Genomic DNA, 20,725 nt, shown 5'->3' with positions numbered 1-20,725 from the left:
TTTAGATTAGGGAGACGCAGTCGAAGGTCCGTCGGGGTTAAGTTAGTTACTATGAGTAAGTCCAAGTAACAACTCACTTACTTGTATCTCTCTATCTATATATTAATATGAAAATATATTAATAGGAACTAAAGAAATAAATAAGAAAATCAACAAGAAGATCAATGAAGCAAAGGAACAATGGTTACAGAATGAATGTAGGGAGACTGAACCTTTTGATCGAAAGCATGACACTTTCAAACCGCGTGGATCCTAGACAAACAAGGTAATCTTATAACTGACAACGAAAGAATATTGGAAAAGTAGATAGAAGCTGTTTGAGGAAGGACAACGGACAGAAATCACTATCCATGGTGATAACACTCGACGAAGTGAGACACGCAATAAGACGTTTAAAAAACAATAAAGCAATCGGAACGGACAATGTTCAGGCAGAGATTATAAAACTTTCGGAAGACTCCCAAATTAAACTACTTAATAAAATATATGAAACTGGAGAATTGCCTACAGACTGGTTTCCACATTTATTCCCCTTCCTAAGAAAGCAAATTGTACTAGGTGCTCTGATTACCGAATTGTAGGTCTGATGAGTTATGTACTGAAAATCCTAGTTAACATGATCCACTCTTGTATATACAGAAAGCTCCAAGAAACATGAGCAGGGGTCATTTCGGAGTTAGAAGTGGAATGGAAACGCGAGAGGGTCTGTTTTCTGTTCAGGTCCTGATACAGTCGAGAAGACGTTTGACAAGGTGCAACGCCACAAATGATTTCAAGAGAGAGCGATTGTGCCCATAGACAACGAAACCTCGCACTTAATCGGGGAGTACACCAGGGATGCATGTTTAGACAAGTGCTTAGTGAAACGGAGGAAGGCATTAAGATCAATGGAGGGACCATCAATAATTTAAGGTATGCGACGATACAATAATTAGACAAGATGGTGCTGAGGGATTGCAGAGTTTGATAGACCGTTGATATGTATGGTATGAGGCTCAACTGCAGAAAGACCAAAATTCTTATAAGTAGTAAAAGCGATGAGGCGCAATATGAACGGTTTCGGACCAGTAATGAAATGATGGAAACAACAGATAAAATAACGTACGTAGTTAGCCTGAATGGGATCATACACGGGCGATTAAATTCCGTATAGAAAAAGCAGAAAACTCAGAAAAGTCCTATGTAATATTCACTTGAATATGAACGCGGGTCCTAAGAGGTTATGTATTCTCCACGCTTCTATACGGAGTCTGAGGCTGGACGTTGACAGATACTACATCTAAGCGCTTGGAGGCCTTTGAAATGTGGTGCTATCGCTGCATACTCCTACCATGTCACAGACAACACCGTGATGAAGTGAAGAAGATGGCGTACTTTGGGCATGTGACTCGTAATGAGAAATATCAGGCAGTGGACGGGAATGACGACTGTGTATTTATTCAGGGCGGCTGTGAACAAGATTGTTTGGACCAACATGATTGCCAACATCCATAGAGGATAGGCACTAGAAGAAGAAGAAGAAGAAGCTACAAATGTAAATTAATTTTAGGACTGTTCCAAGTTTGAAAACAAAAGGGATATTTGCTCTGTTCCCAATCGGACATCCCTGTATACGTTTTTCAAAGGTTATTTCGGCTGGACTTTGTCGAAGGTTTATCCTTCAAAAAGTGATCGCACGTGAATTTTATCTTATTTTTGATGCTTCTGTTCCAAAAATCTATGATACGCGATCTATGATTTCTTCAATTCGGCTTTGCGTCAGACGAAAACACTTATATTTCAAGTTGTGAACAGGCTTCTTTCTACAGAGTGTCGAGTATAAGATAATGTCCATGGCGATATTGGGAACTATAAGAGAGTCGCATAAATGGAAGAGAAATAGCGTACGTATGTGCAAAAAATAATCTATCTTTGTTTTATTTTAAATCGACACCTTTAGGTAGATACAGGGTGAAAAAGGAAAATGTCCATTGTTGAAAAACGCTGGCAAGCATAATTTTATTGTAAAATTCTTTTCTTCGTTCTTTTGTGCGTTAAAGATGGAAAGAATCTTTAAAGGTACCTATGTAGGACTGACTTCTTTACTCGATCTTCTCTAGTCAATTTTATGCTCAGCTTATTATTTAAAATAGAACAGCAAAGCAAAGCCTGCTATGCTGAAATCTTATTTTTGTTATTTTTCTGGATTTTTCTTGACCAAATCTAAATGTGTTACACATGGTTCAAAAGCATTTTTAAAGAGGATTTTGAAAATGTAAAAGTTCCATAAAAAAAATGAAAGTTGACTTTGCCCGTGCGCAACATAGTACGCCATCTCCGAATCCTTTTACGCATATCCCTGAATTGTTTTAATCCTATAAGAAACATATTGTGGTTTTTAAAAATGGACATATTCCTTTTTCAGCCTAAGAGTTTCGATTTAATATTGGGGTATGCAGTTAACGTATTTTTTTGCTATTCGACTGATCTTTTTTAAGAGAGGGAGAGAGAGAGAAAGAGAAAGAGAGAGAGAGAGAGAGAGAGATAGAGAGAGAGAGAGAAAAATTTTATTATTATATATGACTTCAAAAGTTAATAAAAACGGTACATACATTTGTATCACATTTTCAAGTTAATCTAAAATAGTAAAAAAAAATATTTTTACTTTGGATTGCGATATTTGTTAAGTCTGTAGCATATAGATTAGATTGCAGAAAACATACATGGAAATACTGTATTGATTATGCTTTAATTTTTGAAGATATTTACTGGTGCTTGAATGCACTACTGGTTTTATCTGTGAAACAAAACTTTGTTATTGCAAGTCCAGACAAGTCAGTCCATCTAGAATGAACATCCAACAATTAGCGTATTCTTTAGTAATAGTTTGTGCCTTGTGCAGTGAACGTTACAGTTCGTAAAATATAGCATTTCCGACAATAAAATGAAAGTCGTAAGTTTTATTTGGATTTATGTATTCTTATGTATTATAGCATTCCATTCCTTGTAAATTTATGCTAAAAATAACTTGCAAAAATATAGTTGGAACTTTCGAGTTACATACACCGAATGATACGGCTGAACCTGAATGAGACCCGCCAGATGATGAAACCCTGGAATTCAAAAGAAGATGTATGCTTTCTGCAAACGGCAGTCAAATGGAAGAAAGATCAGATTGAGTACACTCACACACCTATATCCGATGAATTTAGATCATGTGAGGAACTACAAAATAGGTCTTCTGGAGAAACTCCGCTTAAAATTTTTTTTATGTTTTTTGATGACGAAGTGATTGATTTAATTTTAAATCTTACTTTGCCTTGCGACTTTTAAAAACTGATAATACAATCACTCAAAGAAATTTTGCACCTGCCATAGATGAAGTGCCTTATGATAATTAAGGTCACTTCATGATTGTTCATGCTAATAAAACCCGAAGGAGATGTAGAATCTGCTACAGCTACATAATTGTAATTTGCATTTACATACTTTATGATTTGTATAATATCACCCAAAATGAAACCGGGGCTCGCGCACCATAAAGTATTATAAGTTTTTTTGTATCAAATCAGGTTCTATTTGGTCTACTTTTAGTTGCTTTCTGTCGAATTTGACCTTTCTTTTGTATATTTATGTATAATTTATACGTTACATCTTATGTGCCCCAAAACATTATTTAATGTTTTTTCCCAGTGGATCGTTTACGCACCAGTATTTTTTGTTTTCAGTTTTTATTTTTTCTTTGACACATGTAATATTTTTCTCCAAAATAAATAATTTCAGAGCAAAACAGTATTTTTTTATTTTTTTTATGCCTGGGATAATATGGGTTAAGCTACGCTGTATCTCTTACAGTTTCCGATAACCCTTTGTACATTATTTTATACTGGACTATCTGTATAGAGATACTTTATGTGGAAGTGAATAATTTCCCCACCGATTTTAAATCAATCACTTCAAATTCCTGGTAAAATTAAATAGAGGGAATTATCTTCGGTTCAAGCATTACCAGACGCCATCTCTGAGAGACGCGCAGAACTAAAACTTTTTAACGCGGTTCTTATCCGCGCTGACTGGACTTCCGACAAAAAATCAAATTCAAAAGTAAACTTTTATTATCAGAATGTCGTAAAAGGCAATTCGTTCCAGTTGTTATATGTCGTGTTCCATTTGGAGTACGTGTCGGCTTTGGGATTCGTTTCGACCTTCAGCGTGACGTTGATATCGAGGTAACTTAAATCCCCGGCTCGTAGTTTGGGCCACTGCACCTTTTGAAGTAACGCGTCGTCGGGTTCCGGTGTCGGGTTCCTATGAACATTCGAAGAGAGCGTGAAATGGGCGAGCGGCCTGGATGAATATGCCCAGAGTTGCGAAAAAAGAAGAAAGGCCGTACTTACAAGTATTTAGCGAAGTTGGTCCAGAGTTTCACCATTCTGCTTTTCATTACCAAGTCCGTTTCGGTTGGGATGAGACCGGCAAGGAAGAATTCGCGATTGAACAGGTACCCCAGTTCGTCACCATGTTGGGCTTTTCCTTCGGCGCCTGCGTGATGGTGTCATTTAGCTACCCCGAGGTAGATTGGCGCTATAACTCACCGGGTATATCGAGATGTGGCCTGCTGAGGTTTCCGTAGTAAGAAAACTGATAGAGATAGACGTCGACGTAGTTGGCTTGCAATTCTGCCTGTTTTATAACCCCGCGGTTGAACATATCGTCACTTTCATACTGCGATAGAGAAAAGGTAAGTCGCTAGTCGCAGGGTAGTTTTAGCTACGACTTACCCTGATCACCTCGTACAAATTGTCGCTGAAAGTAGAACTGCCGTTTAGGTACATGTCGTGGATATATTGGATGATTTCCTTTTCATCCGAAGCGTTTCTGGGTTCGAAATCGTAAGGGAAGATGTATCCCTCCTCCGTGTCCAATTTTTTCGCTTCAGCGGTGACGATATCCAAAGCTGCCACACGATAATCCGTAATAATACAGAATGATTCACGTTGGGTGGCCTATCAAAAGTTCTAGAGAACTAGAACAGGGAATTTGGTGCGCCGCCATAACAGGTGATAAATCATATTAAAAAATATTTTCGATAGTGCAGCGTTGCTAAATCTACCGAAAACTAACTAACTATTACTACTTCCTATACCAAATACTAACTGTTTTCGAGATATTCACAGTTGAAAAGTGGCCATTTTCCAACTTGACAGGCCATAAAATTTAATTTTTCATAAGTTGTCAAATGATGGAATGGCAATATTTGACAGCTCTAGACAAATCTAATTTGAACCGTTCTAGATTGTGATCTGCCAAAGATGAAAAATAGTTATTAGGTATAGCAAGGACCACATGAAAAATAACAAGAATTTTAACATTTTTGATTTACAATGTCGCCGTTGATTTTCGGTAGATCTGGCAATCCTGCACCAAATTTGAACGAGCTTCTTTTTTTAGTGCTTCAGAACTTTTAATAGGCCACTCACAATGAATAAACATTCATATTCGCACAGAAAAAGTGCGTTTAACATCAAACTAACCAAAATTAACGAAAATTTTTTCTTATGTAAGAAGCTGCGACCCATATGGGTTTGAGCGTTTCATGGCGTTTCCTTTGAAATCACCCAACTTCTAAAGGTCGCGCCCTGTATAATTGAGCACTCACTGTTCATGAAAAATAACGATTCTTCGGAGGTATATCCCGCCACGTAAGGTACCCTATTGAAGTCTCCTGTGCTCAGTAGCTCGTATGGGTTCTGGTACAAGAAGGCCCCATCGTGCTCCTGCTCTATCGTTGGGGCCGGGAACCGCTGGAATCGCGAGACCATTTTTGAGATGAAATACTAAACTGTTGCATAGAAAAGCTCCAGAGCTATCTAATGAATCAAACGGTTTGAAATGATGGGACTACTAAGTGATTTCTATTTGAGTATAATAAGTTTTACTACATCAAGAGGCAACTTTCGAGTATGTAGGAAATAGTCAATAAATTGACCATCTGCTCTTCAGTTGTCTCTGTTCCCAGAGAGCACGGTGACATCTTGTGGACATCTGCTTACCTCTCCAGTGAATACTTATGTGTACTCTACTGATATTCATTCATTTAGAGAACGGCGGCTAGAGACAATTAAGGCTTCGAGAACAGATATAAAATGTATGAGTTTAAATTTATCACCAAACTGCAACTTCGCGACTCTTTGAGAAGGAGATTTCCTCTACCACTAGTATTTAAGGAATCACGTTGTCTTGACATGTTTGTTTGGATGCATGTTTCTTCTCAAACCTCTGCAAAAATTTCGTTTTTTTTTTGTTTAGCACAAGTGTTAAAAAGTGTTTGTACGTGAATTACTATCAAGGTAAGTGGAACTCCGACAATTTAGGGTTATTAAGGCTTTGTTTTCACCTTATTTACTGGTTTCAAATGTTTCACTTTTGTTTCTAAAATAATTGAAGAGTGCCCCAGGTATTTTGCAATATAAGGAAAAAGTAAACATCATTTTGAGGTAAATGTAAACCCGTTTTTTTTTTTTTTAAATTTTTCAGATGCTTCGAAAATATGTGTGCAATACAAATGGACCAGCATATACAAAAGAAGACTATAAAGATATAAAGACATTAAAGATGTGATAGATGTTCAGAACCAACCAAGGAGGAGCTGTTAAATTTTATTCAGGATTATTACTATCTCACAATATAACAACACCTTTTGTTATTCGAAGACCTGGGGAGATTGGTATTACTTGTTTCTGCGAAGACACATTGACATTTTGTCCCTAAAAAAACAAAGCATTTACAAAAATGGAGGAAAAAAGCTAGAAGACCGGACATACAAGTTAAGAGGCGACTACTACAGCAGAAGTATTTAAAAAACTAAAAGAAGCGCATAAAAAAGAAACGACAAAAAAACAAAAATCAACCACTGTACCATCAAAGACAGTGGAAAGGCTAAAGAGACTGAAGAAGCCTGGAAAAAAGAAAGATATGAAAAAAAAAGAGGCAGGATAAAACAGAGAGTTCCTCAAGTGACGATGATTCAATTGAATCCTATAAATGTGATTCAGAGACCGCCTGGGAAGAAGATTCCAACGAAAATGAAGAAGTTATCGCTCTGAAGACCACTCAGTTATCAGGTGGTAAAAAATTACGACTATGTATAGATACGTGTGTGCTGTAGAAGATAGTGACATTGATATAGTAGCTCTCAAATCTTTTGACGAAATAATCCAAATAATAATAATAATCCAAATGTTCCCATAAATAAAATGAAAGCCGAGGGAAAATTGAATTATTTTGAAAATGAAGTGCCACGAATTCATTTATTGATTTTGTTATTTGTTATTCAACAATGTCAATTTGTTTTCTTTACCTAATGTATTGCTATAAATTTTCTAATAAATTAGAAATAAGTTTTCAAAGATAAACGTCAAATAAACTATTCAAGCATGTAGGTCATGTTCTCTAATAACCAATAACTAGCTCATAAGGTTAATATTCACATATACCCCTCAAAAAATGTATTTTCTTGAACCTGTTTCGTGTTATATATTTTACATTTGCCCTAGAGTGGCCGGGGTAAAAGGAAACATTGACAGATAATTTTAGTAATTGTTTTAAAGTAGTCTTGGGTTTTTCTTTTTAATATTATTCTGCATTTCAGTAAAGTTTACCGTCTAAACAATGTCCGAAAAATTATTTTGTATGTGATATTAGAACACTACAGTCATCATTTAAAGATGAAGTAGAAAACATATCTGAAAAAATATTGACTCTATACGAGGATGCACTGACCAGTGTGAAGTACAGTTATTTAAGCACAAAGTACTCACGTCTTCCTTCTCGAGCATCGTGCTCAACTTGAGAAAAGCGTCCACGATGATAGCTGGCGACTGGTTCCGCAGGAACTCCACTAATTGGGAACTGTTGTGAGTCTCCTCCGATACGCTGCCATCGATCAGATTGACGAGCTGGTAAGCGTATTCCTTCGGGTGCCTGTGTATCGAAAATGGCGTCAGTGCTGACGCGCTTTGACACATCGCCGCCCTGAACAATCCTGTAGACGCCATGAACACGTAGTACAAGTATTCCTTGTCGTTTGAATCGCTTACCAGCAGATTTTTTGCTCACCACGTGGAGTCCGCAGGCACTGCCTCCCGCGCTTTCTCCAAAAAGGGTGATTTGTTCCGGATCACCACCGAACGCGGCGATGTTGTCCTTGATCCAACGCAGGGCGAGGACTTGATCCTTCATGCCCGCGTTACCGGGTATCACGAGGTCCTTAGTGGATAGAAATCCGTACGGACCCATCCGGTACTGGAAAATGGCAACGATGACACCTTCGGCTACCAAGGGACTCGGGTCGAAGAAGGCCGGGCCTGCGTTACCATTGATGTATCTACCACCGTGGACGTAAACCATGACCGGATAGTTTGCCTGGAAACGAAATTCGTTTTAATTTTCAAACTAATTGAAGGTTTTGTGAGACCTAAGACAAATGGAAATAGGTGTTAAGGTGGGTGAAAATAAAGAATTATTTCTTTTGGATCTGACACAAAAAAACTAGTTTCTAGTCACCTCTAGAAAGTCGTATGAGCTCTTAATATTAATGGAAACATTGTCCTGATTATCGTTTTGCAGTTTCGAATTAGTCTTATATGTAAATAATCATATCTTATCACCAATAGATCATTAAGCCAATGGTCTCTAATATTCTTTCTTTGAATCGAACCATTTCAAAGATATTCAAGATAAACCTTTGAGGCCGATCAGAAGAACATCAATTCAATTATACAAAAGCATTTGAGCAGCTTCGCTTCTCAAAAATCATTGACTTTCCTTGATGTTGAATGCATTGTGGGCTTCAGATGACAGTTATAAAGAAAATGAATAGAACTTCATTTGTAAATGACGCAGCAGAGCGTGGAGTAGCTCTGGTCTCTGAATATAATCAGAGTTTGACGAAAAACGAAGATACAGTTTTAATACTTGCTACAAGTTGTCAAAGAATATCGAGGACTATGTTCTGACTGTAATAAAGTCGATTTGGATAACTAAATTTAAAAAATGATATATTTATTTATATTTTTTGAACACAGAACTAATTCAATGAATACATTGAAAATATTTATTAAAGACTATGAATATTATAAAATAATATTAATAAATAATGGTTCTAGTAAACGATAAACCACGTAAGACCATTTTGTAGAGGATCAAATTTTCTATAAGATTAACAATTCACGATAATTATTTTTCAGTCATAAACAAAATTCAGAACAAGTAGTTAATTTTCTTTAAATTCTTCAGATGGCACCACATCACACAGATTCCCAATCACAAAAGTTTAGCCACTCGTGTATAGATGGCAGCACATACTGTTTCCTAACTACATAAGAGTTTTGGCTCTCGTATATAGATGGCAACAACTAGCTAAAAGGTGCGACTGAGAACTTTCGTTTTTATTGGTTGTATTCCATGCACATTAGTCATGGAGGACAGTTATCTCGGTGTAGTTGTAATGAAAAGGAGGTTTCTTTCTTCTAATCGCAGTAGTTTAGGGTAAACTCGGACTGGATAGATGGCGCTACAGCAGCGGAAGTAAAGTTAATATAACACACACACATCCATCAGGTACTGAGCCAAAAGTTGAAAGCTGCCAAGAAAACGTTTTGACAAGTACTAACTAACCAAATTCAAAATATGCAGTACTTATACACGGCCTTGGTTTGAGTCAACCAATAGTGTCAAATTTGTTTCAGTGACTTAGAACCATAGCAGAAACCTTATTCTTCAGTCATCAGATATATTGGCAATGCAAATTTAAATATGTATAAAAATATATATGCATAATTCTAAAGATTTCAAAAAGTACATTAAAAAATAATTTCTCCATCATTGATTTTACAGTTTGAAAGAATATTTAATTTAATTTAATTTAATTTAATCTGAATATTTTAAAATACCTGCTTATCAAATTTGTTTGAAACATTTTTATTTGTTTTTTACTGTTTGTGTTCTTTGTTAAGTATTTTTTATTGAATATTTATTATCTATATTCTTTTTTTATTTGATATAAAGCACTTGTAAAATTGCTTAGTCAACAAAATTTTATTCTATTCTTTTCTATTGGGTCACCCTTCTAAAGGGGATGAATTGACTAGCCTTTACAAAGGGTCCAAATGCTGCTCCATCTTTTCTGTCCTTCTATAGTTGTCATTTTTTTTCGAGATAGAAGTTTTATTGTGGAAGGTGCTTGCATTTGAGTCAAATTCATATATTTTGAGGAATTTCGTTTGATTCGAATTTGATTTCTTATTTTCCCTAAAATTAATAATATAATTGTTTCCCACTTTGGTATCAACTTGCCAATACTTATATTATGAATAGTGTCTGAAACTATGTTTCTCTCGTTTTTTTTTTTTTGGTGGAAAAATATTCTTTCCCATAATTTTGTTTACATTTTAAAACAAGCGAAACAAAACAAATCTACGGAAAACGCAAAATCTTACCGATAAGTTCTCAGAAGGGCTGTATATGTTTAAGAAAAGACAATCCTCGCTCTGGGTGTCTTGTTCGTTCAAATAGGTGCTGCCTATGCAGTACTTCCCTTCCTTCGTGGCGTTTAAAATTCCGTCCCATTTGTCCAGAATTTGCGTTTCCTAAAACCGATTTTGCGAACTTGAAATTTTCCACAAAGGAAAACTGTTTTACCTGGAACGCTAGCTCTCCCACAGGTGGTACCGCGAACGGGATCCCCAGGTACGCATAGACTGGAGGATCCTCCGGGGCGCTGAACCTCATCCCCTGCAGTTGACCGTGCTGGGTCGTCACCAACGCCGCTTCCTGAAAGTACAAATTTGCAGGACTGTAGACTTTTTGGTTCGCGTGCAAAATTAAGAAAGAAATGCACAGAACAGCTATCGATGCTCTAGAACATATTATGACAAAGGAAAATACCAACTAATAATTTTGAATCATCACCTTCAGTTAAACTTTCAACAAAATTAATAAAACGTTTAGAACCTCATGTTGCCTTTAAAATTAGATATGTTATCAAAAATTCATTCGAAATAGTCAACAGTGCAATTCTAGTTTCTTTTGGAGTTAAAAATCTATTTCTGCTCAGAGACAAGTTAATCCTATCATACAACAAGATTTATTAAATAGTATAATGGTTTGTTTAGATTAAAATTATTTTAAACTTTACGGTCACATTTTTATTGCTAAACAAGGATTAATCGTGGACATCCCACTAGTCGAAATGTTCAGGTAATTTAGAAAGGATCATACATGAGCATTCTCTGAGTAAAAGGTTGTGTTGTCGCTTGTTTCACTGGCATGAAACGACAACTACAGTCCTATTTGAATCCGTGACGTAACCACAATACGTAACCGTATAAAATATACCATAGAGACAGAAATAGATAACTTTAAACTTTCTGTACTTAACTCTAAAGTACAGAACAAATTGGATTTTTTAATTTACCGTAAACATTCACATACGAACACAGTAATACATAATGACTCAATCACTCTCACACACACACATAGTCTATGCATCATCTACTAGTATATCAATTATATTGAGAAAATTGAGAGAAGTTCTAATAACCCAACTAGGTTAGGATTTAGGTTATTATGCCGAAGCATTCTCGCACATTAAATATTGTATAAGTTCTGGGGGAATTTTACTTTGCTTGCTTTACTTGTGTACTTCTTCCCACACTTGTTTCAATTTGATGTTAATTTTAAACACCTTGCATTTTGCATGTATATACAGGGTGTTTCAAAACAAATGCGGAAAACCTAAGGGCGTGATTCTTGCTTGACGTAAAGGTAAAGTAGGTTGTTATTTAAACGTCGGACCAGAAACTAACCGTTAGGGAGATATCGCGCTACAAATATGGTGGAAAAATCATGTTCTCTGTATATCTTTTTATTAAAAAAAAAAGAGTTCAAAATGAAATGGAACAAAAGAACTTTCCATAAACTGGGTTTATTGGAAACTTTTCGTCTGCTGCATTTTTTTCGTAATTGCATTGTTGAATTAGAACTTATCATTGAACAATTAAGATAATAAATTTTGGATTAAATTAGTCGTACCTTATATTCAAACTAACCGAAAATGTCAAATAAACCATTAAGAGACGGCATAAAGAGTGGATAGCAGCCCAGTGGATTTTTTTACCTTAATTATTTTTTTATCTCAATATGTGCTCTAGATTTTATTGTTAATGTATATTTTTGATAGTAATACATACTTCCATTTTATTGGTGGATCTGTCTTCGTTTTGAAGATACAAAATATTATATAATATTATTTTTTCGCTATACTTGGGCCGCGATAAGAAAGATTTCTTTAATAAAAACTAGCAAAAACTAGGTTTCTGGCCTGGGGATGTATAACGGGTTGCCAAATGCAATTAAGAAACCACGTGATTTTCTAGCGGAAATTTATTGTTGTACAGTGCGTAATATTCCAAAATTGCCCTGTTTTTTGTGTAATTAGTTCATTATAATGCGATTTTATTTTATATTCAGTAAATCCTGTAATTGTTAAAGGAATAAGGAAAATGTTGATTTAGAACAATGAACTTGACTGACAATTTTGGTCTAATTTACAAATGTACAGGGTGAGTCAATTATGAAATAAATTAATAGTTCTTCCAATATATATTTTTTTTTAAATTCTGGTTTTCACACTTTACGCTAGTGCCATTATTTGTAAAGGCAGATAACACAGATATTAGCATTATTCGCAGATGACGTAAAAGATATATGTAACGAAATTTTAATTAAATGTTACAGGGTGTTGAAAATTAATAAATATATTTGGATCACTTTATATTGAAAAATTTCGTATATTATTGACATATTATTATTTCTTCTGAACTATCTTAAAGTAGGTTTTTATATAAATGTTGAACTAGAAAGCAACCATTAGGGAGATATGGTGCAACAAATATCATGGATTTTTAAAAAAATCTTTTATACTTAAATGGACAGAACAATGAAGCATTAGAGATGTATTAGTATTAAAAATACACTTTCCACATTTTTTTTTAAATAAGTGGAAAATCACATTAAAAAAAAATAACTGTCACATACCTATTTGTATTATTTTGCGACTTATTTTAACTTTTCTAATATTTACCCTCCCTGACAAATGCATAAAATTCATTGTGGTTTCAGTAAATAAAAAAAAAAATTGAATGAATTTTCATAAAATGAAATGATTTATATACTGGATGAGGCGGAACAAATGCTTTGTTTGCAGTAAAGTTTTACAAGGCGAAGGACCCTAATAGAAGTATTCGATGTTTAATGTAAACGTGAGCGACTTCGATTGATCAAACCAACAAAAAATTTGTAAATAGTATTACAGTAAATGGGTAAATTTCTTTCAAGAAACATATTCAGAAATTTGTTTTGTTCACCAAATTTCAAGTTCATTTTCAGCAAGCGAGATTTCAAAATACTAAGCTTCTTCATATTCTTAACAAGCTTAGCTTAGTGATTTTTTTTTGCTATCCAGCCATATTAAAATGTCAAAAATTGAAAATATTCTGCTTTAAATAAAAATTTTCAAGTACCATTTTCCTCGCAAAAAAATAAAAATAAAAAAAATCGCATTTGATTTTTACAAAAACTGTTTCAACTTACCGATAGACCGAGCAAGCTCAACGAGTAGAAAATCAACACCTTCATTTTCAAAATGTTATTGTTTTCATCCCGCGCCTCGAAGCTTTTATAGGAAGACGAGACTTTTTATCGGGCCTAGTAAAAATTCTTTAATCACGCACCTGTCGCAACATTCTCCCACACCAATTCAAAGAGCGCTTCCGATTGGCTACGATTCAAAACAAAAAAGCGTATCGAAAGTAATTTCGGCCGATCCGCGGTTACTATCCTTTTTTTTTGTCAAAGCGATACTTGAAGACGAACGGCGTCGTATTTAATGGCGTTAGATTTTGATAGTTGTAAGAGCGTGGTTGAAATTAACTTCAACTTTTTTTGAATTTTAATTTTTCTTTTCAATATTGTTATTAAGAACCATTTCTCTTCTATTTCCTCATAATTAAACCTGTTCCTCAGAAATCTTATATTTTTTACTTACACCACATACCACATAAAAAAAAACTATTAAAAGTTTTTTATTCATCGGTCCATAGCAAATTGCAAAATATACAGTACAAAATATAAAAAATCTTACATTATTTGCGGTTATAAAAAAATTATAATAGAATTAAATATGTACCATACCATGGATATATTGAGATAATAGCAACTTCGTAAATAAACAAACTGTTATTCAAAGTTTCCCAAAACAAAATTGTGTTTGTTATGCGTAAACATATCTTTAAAAATAGAAAAATCTCGCTCAGCATCTACCGAATTAAGTGGGTTTCTAATTATTACAAATCCGGTTCTCTTTCGAAATTAGTGAAATTGCCTCCACAAACTGAAAACCTTTTTTTTTTTTAGGATTTTGAAGCCTGTATTATATTCAATTACTGATTTAACATACCGAAACAATCGAAGTGTTTTCGGAGCACGAGCATTGAAGATGCCAAGTGAGATTTTGGCGAAACGTCTGCAGGATTCCAGTCGGAGTTCACATTGGTGCCATCCCAAGTGAAATTAGTTTTCGGCATTTTAACAAAAACTGGACAGATAGACACAGACACCATTTGAAATTGAAAATTTGAGCTATCGGATTGTGTTCTTTTATTAATTCAACAAAGCACCTTTTGCTTTCACTGGGAATACCCTACAGTGTGCTTTTATCCTGGGTAATTCTATGCATCTATTCATATATAAGAAAGCAGCATTAATTTTAATAAAGTATAATTAATACTATATTTATTATTCTAATAATTCTATTGTTGGCATACGTTTCGAGATATGTAGATTAAAAAAGGAATTTGTTGGAAATTATCATTGCAATTTATCTAAACCCTCAATTTGTCTACCCTGTATAATGATCCCTGTCATTTCAAATTGACATTTTAACGCTCCCTTGTGCTAAGAAACAAGCTATAACTACACTGTCATCTTATAGCTCCTTATAATCATAGCAGTAAGCTGTAAGGTAACAGTTACTATTTGTTCATCACTTGACAAATTAGGTTGGCAACAATGAGCGTCACATTATTTTTATTAGAGTGGCCCTAAGTTAGAAACGATTCGAGGTGTGTAGGTCTAAATTTATCTAAACCTTCAAGTTGTCCACCATGTTTGATAATCCTTGTCATAGCAAATTTACATTCTCTTATTCTCTTGCGCTAGCAAACAAGCTATAACTACAATATCATCTTATAACTCCTTATAGTTATAGCAAAAACCTATGAGAGGGAGTAAGTAACAGTTATTATTTGTTCATCACGTGACAAATTAGGTTGGCAACAGTGACCGTCACATTATTTTTATTAGAGTGATCTTAATTTAGAAACGATTCGAGGTATGTAGGTCTAAATTTATCTAAACCTTCAAGTTGTCCACCCTGTTTAGTAATCCGCGTCAAAGCAAATTTACATTGTTTTAGTGCTCTATATTTGGACACTGTTTTAAAGTTGACAATTGCGCTTATAGGGAATCTGAAGGAACTTATAATTATGGACAAAATTGTAAACTTGATAAGATGCCTTTGGAGGTTAGGGCCAAAAACAAAAAACTTTTGACAGTTGGCCCATTGGTTTGCGTTCAAAAATAATGACAGTTAATAAGCAACGTTAAATGAATTTAAATTTAAGTTAATATTGGTAGATAATAATAATTACCCTACAAAAGAGAAGAAAGGAACAAATCAGAAAAATAAAAGTTATTTTTAAACGTTTTATTGGCCAGATGTTTTAACTCACCTGAAAGAGGAGAAGGGGAGGGTGCGCCAACGAGGCCCCATCAAAAATTAAGCAAAAATTTTTTTTCGTTATAATTATAAACAACAACAATAACAAATATTTAATCGATAGAAAAATAGCTACCAATCAGTAACGCTTTTTTATTAAGTACTTTGTACTAAATAATTTTAATTATTATATGTAACATTGTAAATGGGAAAATGTAGTTAAAGTTAGTCAAAAATAAATCGACTTGATGGTTAAAAGCCACAAAAAATAATAAAAAGCTTGCCCCCCTCCTATAGATTCTTAAGCCAGTTCATACTTGTGATTGTTTATAGTAACCCGGAATACGAAAATTGTTTCTATACAATGTGTTTGAAAGGCAATATATCAAAATGTCAAAATGACAGCAATGCGCCATTTTAAGTATTTTTCTTGCAGGACAGTCAAATGAATGCTTGCAAATGTTCTATTAATTTTCTTTTACTTAACTTCAATTAAAAAAATTAATAGTTTCATCATTTCATCAACTACTGCCGTGTGATGGGGTATTGTTTATTTAAAAAAACACGTAAATTGAGATTGGATTCGCCGTAAATCAAAAGAACTTCAGTTTTTTGCTCTAATACACGTGCGTAAACAATTTTACAAAACACAAGTTCCAATTGACACTAAGTATTCAACTTACTAACAAAATAAGGAACTGTAAACTGCCTATAGAACATCGATTAAATACTAAATAGAAACGAATATTAAAAACAAATATTAAAAAAAAAAAAACATTTCAATGAACTTGATTCACCCATGCAACGATTAAATGTTTTGACATTGACAGGCGAAAGTAATCTAACATAACCTGGCACTCCCTAATGCTGTATTTACACGAAACCTTACAATAATAATTATTATTATTTGTATTAAATTAAATTGTCATTAAAAATGCATTTTTTTGTGTATATGACGATTATGGTGTTTTCAAAATTGGTAGGTGAATAAAACTTGAAAATACCTTCAAGAAGAGGTATCACATGACCCCTCTTACGTTTAAAAAGATGTACTTGTGGCGCCTTGCTGACATTTTGATATATGGCACCGTATACATTATTATTCTTTCTGAAAATTTTTACAAGAACCTACAATTTCTATAAGTACGTTATATACCGATTTTTAATTATTTTTTTAAATCTTTACCCGTCTTTTTGTCTAAGATTATTGCAATAATATTAGTTGGCCATGACAAAACTAATACTACGGACTTTTAATTGACAATAAGCTGAGATGGACTGAACACAAGTGCCCTGTACAGAAATAGAAACTACCTATCTTATAAGGCAAATATACACAATCCCTTTTTTGTGATACACTTCAGGTATTGGATTCCAGTCTAGGGCAGCCTATGGGGTTGTAAATTTAATTGCAGAACAAGATAGAATAATCAAATATTACAGGGTTTATTTAATTTTAACCCATTAACTAACACGGAGGAACTATACAGAATTTAGAGATCTGGACGCTGGTATTGCCTTTGGATGAACTTAAACTTATGTACAGAATTTTAAATTAAATTCAAAAAAAAAAAAATAAAAACAATCCACTGCAGAAGTAACAAGTAACAAGGGCTTATATAACCTTATTTATCTGCCTTCCAACACATAGATAGATAGATCATTTATTCTCAAAACCCATTACAATGGATGTTTCGTCATAAGAAATAACAATAAAAGGTTTTAAAATAGATGAACTAGAAAAATGCATATGTTTTACAATAAAGCTATACATATAGGACAATCGTATAAGATGCGAATATAACAAACAATAAAAATACAGCCATAAAACATTACAAGCATTTATTTGGAATTCACTTCGACTATAAAAAGCATTGGTTGTCAGAAGCATATTGACATGTTTCTTAAATTGCTTGGTAGAACTCGACGGGAGCATATTATACTAGTGTGGCCCTACATAGCCTGAAGATCTTCTACAAAATACGCGATTCAGTTTAAGCTTTAAGAGATTTTCTTTGTTACGAGCGTAGTGACCATGGTTATCAATATGTTTCTTATGTAAATGTTTATTTTTGTGTTTAGCTAGCAGTATTTTAAATAGGCATATACAAGGAACCGTCATTATTTTGTGTTGCTGAAATATTTCTTTGCAACACTGTCTCGGAGAAAGTTTAAAAATTAGCCTAAGTATTCTTTTCTGCGGTACAAACACCCTTTCAGCATCACTAGCTTGCCACCAGTTCACAATGTTGTAAGAAATTGAAGAGTATTAGTATGTATTTGTTACCAACACTATTTATGTCTTGATCACACCTCAATGATGCATCAATATAGAAGCCAAGAAATCTTGTGCTCTGATTTTTTTCTAAGGACGTTCCAGAGAAATTAAACGATAAGTCATGCAAAGGTCTAATGTACTGGCAATTAAATCCAAACACAACTGTTTTCTCTAAATTTATGATTAGATGATTTTGCTTGCAAAACTTATTAAACTGTGCGACAGCAACAGAGATATTATTTATCAGCTCCTGCGCGTCATTCCCGGAGACCAAGACTGACGTGTCGTCGGCGTACATGAAAACTCGACAGTTACTGAAAAAGTAATGGCCCCAAAATGAACCTTGAGGTGTGCCTATAATAATCTGGAATGCGACTATAAGCATTTGTAAACTTGTCTTAAGTAATTAGTAATTTTATTCTATACTTTTTTGTTATTTGTTCTTGATACCTAAGCTCCTTAGCATTGTCCAGAGGATCAGTCAGTACTGATCCACCGGTTGAAATTGTTTTTCTATATTTTGGCCTTCGGCGCGGGGTGTGGGGGGGCCAATTCAAAGTATTTTCGCCGTTAACAAATTACTTCGAGTGCCTTGTTATTGTAATGGTAAAAATAACGTAGTAAACAAAACAATTTCATTGATAGAAATCTGAGAAGTATCTATCGCCACCGGGTGACCAACAGATTTGTTACCACTTCGATTTTTCAATATTTTTTAAATGGAAATTTCAATAATTCATAGCATAAACATGGGTCGGTTGGTTAGAATATTACATTACACATACAGTGTTGCAAAATTCCACAAATATTTTTTCTTTGCACTTATTTCGGAATATTGTCCAAAATGAACTTTCCAGCGACAAATATAACTTTTTTAGTTCAAAATTACTCGTCTTTTCATTATGAATAACAATAACGTCAAGACAAACATATGTAGCGATTAAAATCGTGCTTCAAATTCGGTCAAATCATTTATGTTTTTGTTTTGTAAGTAATTATAAATCAATTTACATTTCGAGTACCATTAAAACAATACTTTCCACTAAATAATTTTGAAAAAATGTTAAGATCGTTAAAAAGAGACTAAGGAGAGAAAATGAAATGGAAAAAAGAATTAAACTATAATATACCGGGTGACACAAGAAAGTAGCGATTTGAAAAATGTCTAATTTTTTGACAACTGATAGTCGGTTTGAGCGGAAACGACAGTAACTTTCAAATTTTAAATATCACAACTTACATTTTTTGGACTCAGGAGATCATTCTACGTAGAATAAGACGCTTTTTATCTTTTTTTTTTAATTTTTGAAAATTGGGTCTAGGAGGTCGTGGTCATAATAACTATTTACCAGGTCACCTGATCATAGGATAAAGTAGTTTTTTCAAATAGCACCCTAGTGGGAGGATTTTTTTTTCTTAAATCGATACTTTTTTGCCACATTTTGTCACCAAAATTTTCAAAATCCGTTAAAAAATGAGCTCACAGCAAGGAAAAAGCCAGATAAGTAAATAGATTTTCATAAAATAAATTGTTACGTTATTAGGTGGCTTTGATTCTATTCATTATTAATTGCCAAGTCGGTATGATTAAAAACGCAGAAGAAACTCTAGACAAGCTCATGCAGTGAAAGAAAAAAACAGATTACTATTTAAAAAAAATAAAATTCCAGGGAGAGTTTCTTCTGAGATTCAACGATTATAATTTTTTGTTGAAAGTGTTTTATTATGGTAAAAAGTTGATATACTTCATATAGGCAACAAGCACTTTTTACCGGAAACTCAGAAGAACGAGAGAATAGAATTTTTTTTCTTTTTAAATCTGTCACTCTTTGGGATAATTCAACACAATATTTTGAAAATGTTAGAAAATCAAATTATTCAGAATATTGAAAAACATGTTTGAAAGAGCAATAAATGGAGAAACGTTACCAAGGGAGTGGAATACGGCATATATAAGCTCTATTTTCAAGAAGGGGGATCGTAGGAAGTGTACCAACTACAGAGGAATTAGCATTATATCAAGCATGGGAAGACTATATGGAAAGATAATCAAAAACAAAATAGAAGACCAGATAATAGGGAAAATAGGTGAAGATCAAGCCGGTTTCACGGCAGGGAAGTCATGCGTTGATCAGATATATACGGTAAGGCAGACTATCGAAAAGAAAAAAGCTAAAAACAGAGACATCCATTTAGCATTCATAGATATAAGAAAAGCTTATGACTCTATACCCAGACAACAACTTTGGAAAGCAATGGAAGATATTGGGATAGAAAGAGAACTAATAAAAGCCGTAGATACAATGTACAAGAACAACGAGTTGTCGGTTAAAATAGGTAATAGGTACACAAATCGATTCACAACATCAAAGGGCCTACTACAAGGATGCCCTACATCAACAACGTTGTTTAAAATCTATCTTGAGAGGACGCTAACACAATGGAAAAGAAAATGTCAAGGTATGGGAGTCCCAGTACGCGACGACCACTTATACACCCTAAGCTTTGCCGACGACCAGGTGGTCATAGCCCAGGATGAAGACGACTTGAGTTACATGCTCAGAAAGCTGAAAGAGGAATATGAGAAGGTAGGTTTGGAAATAAACTTCGAAAAGACAGAATATCTAACA

At 34.1% G+C, this 20,725-nt stretch overlaps 1 protein-coding gene across 1 annotated transcript; it reads right to left on the bottom strand.

The window, feature by feature from the left end:
• Window positions 1-4,097: 4,097 nt before the first annotated feature.
• Window positions 4,098-13,737, bottom strand: LOC132700828 (cocaine esterase-like). Its single transcript, XM_060668396.1, has 10 exons — window positions 13,633-13,737; window positions 10,681-10,812; window positions 10,479-10,628; window positions 8,079-8,403; window positions 7,800-8,023; window positions 5,639-5,783; window positions 4,761-4,936; window positions 4,575-4,704; window positions 4,377-4,521; window positions 4,098-4,287 (listed from the first exon to the last, which is right to left on the bottom strand). Exons 1-10 carry the CDS (start codon window positions 13,675-13,677, stop codon window positions 4,098-4,100), a joined length of 1,662 nt encoding a protein of 553 aa, XP_060524379.1. The 5' UTR covers window positions 13,678-13,737.
• Between the last annotated feature and the right edge of the window lie 6,988 nt (window positions 13,738-20,725).

Source organism: Cylas formicarius, unplaced genomic scaffold, assembly GCF_029955315.1.
Source record: "Cylas formicarius isolate icCylForm1 unplaced genomic scaffold, icCylForm1.1 PGA_scaffold_4__25_contigs__length_36172078, whole genome shotgun sequence".
NCBI classification, from domain to species: domain Eukaryota; kingdom Metazoa; phylum Arthropoda; class Insecta; order Coleoptera; family Brentidae; genus Cylas; species Cylas formicarius.
Note: the sequence above shows the minus strand (reverse complement) of the source record. Positions and strands in the feature narration are given on the sequence as shown.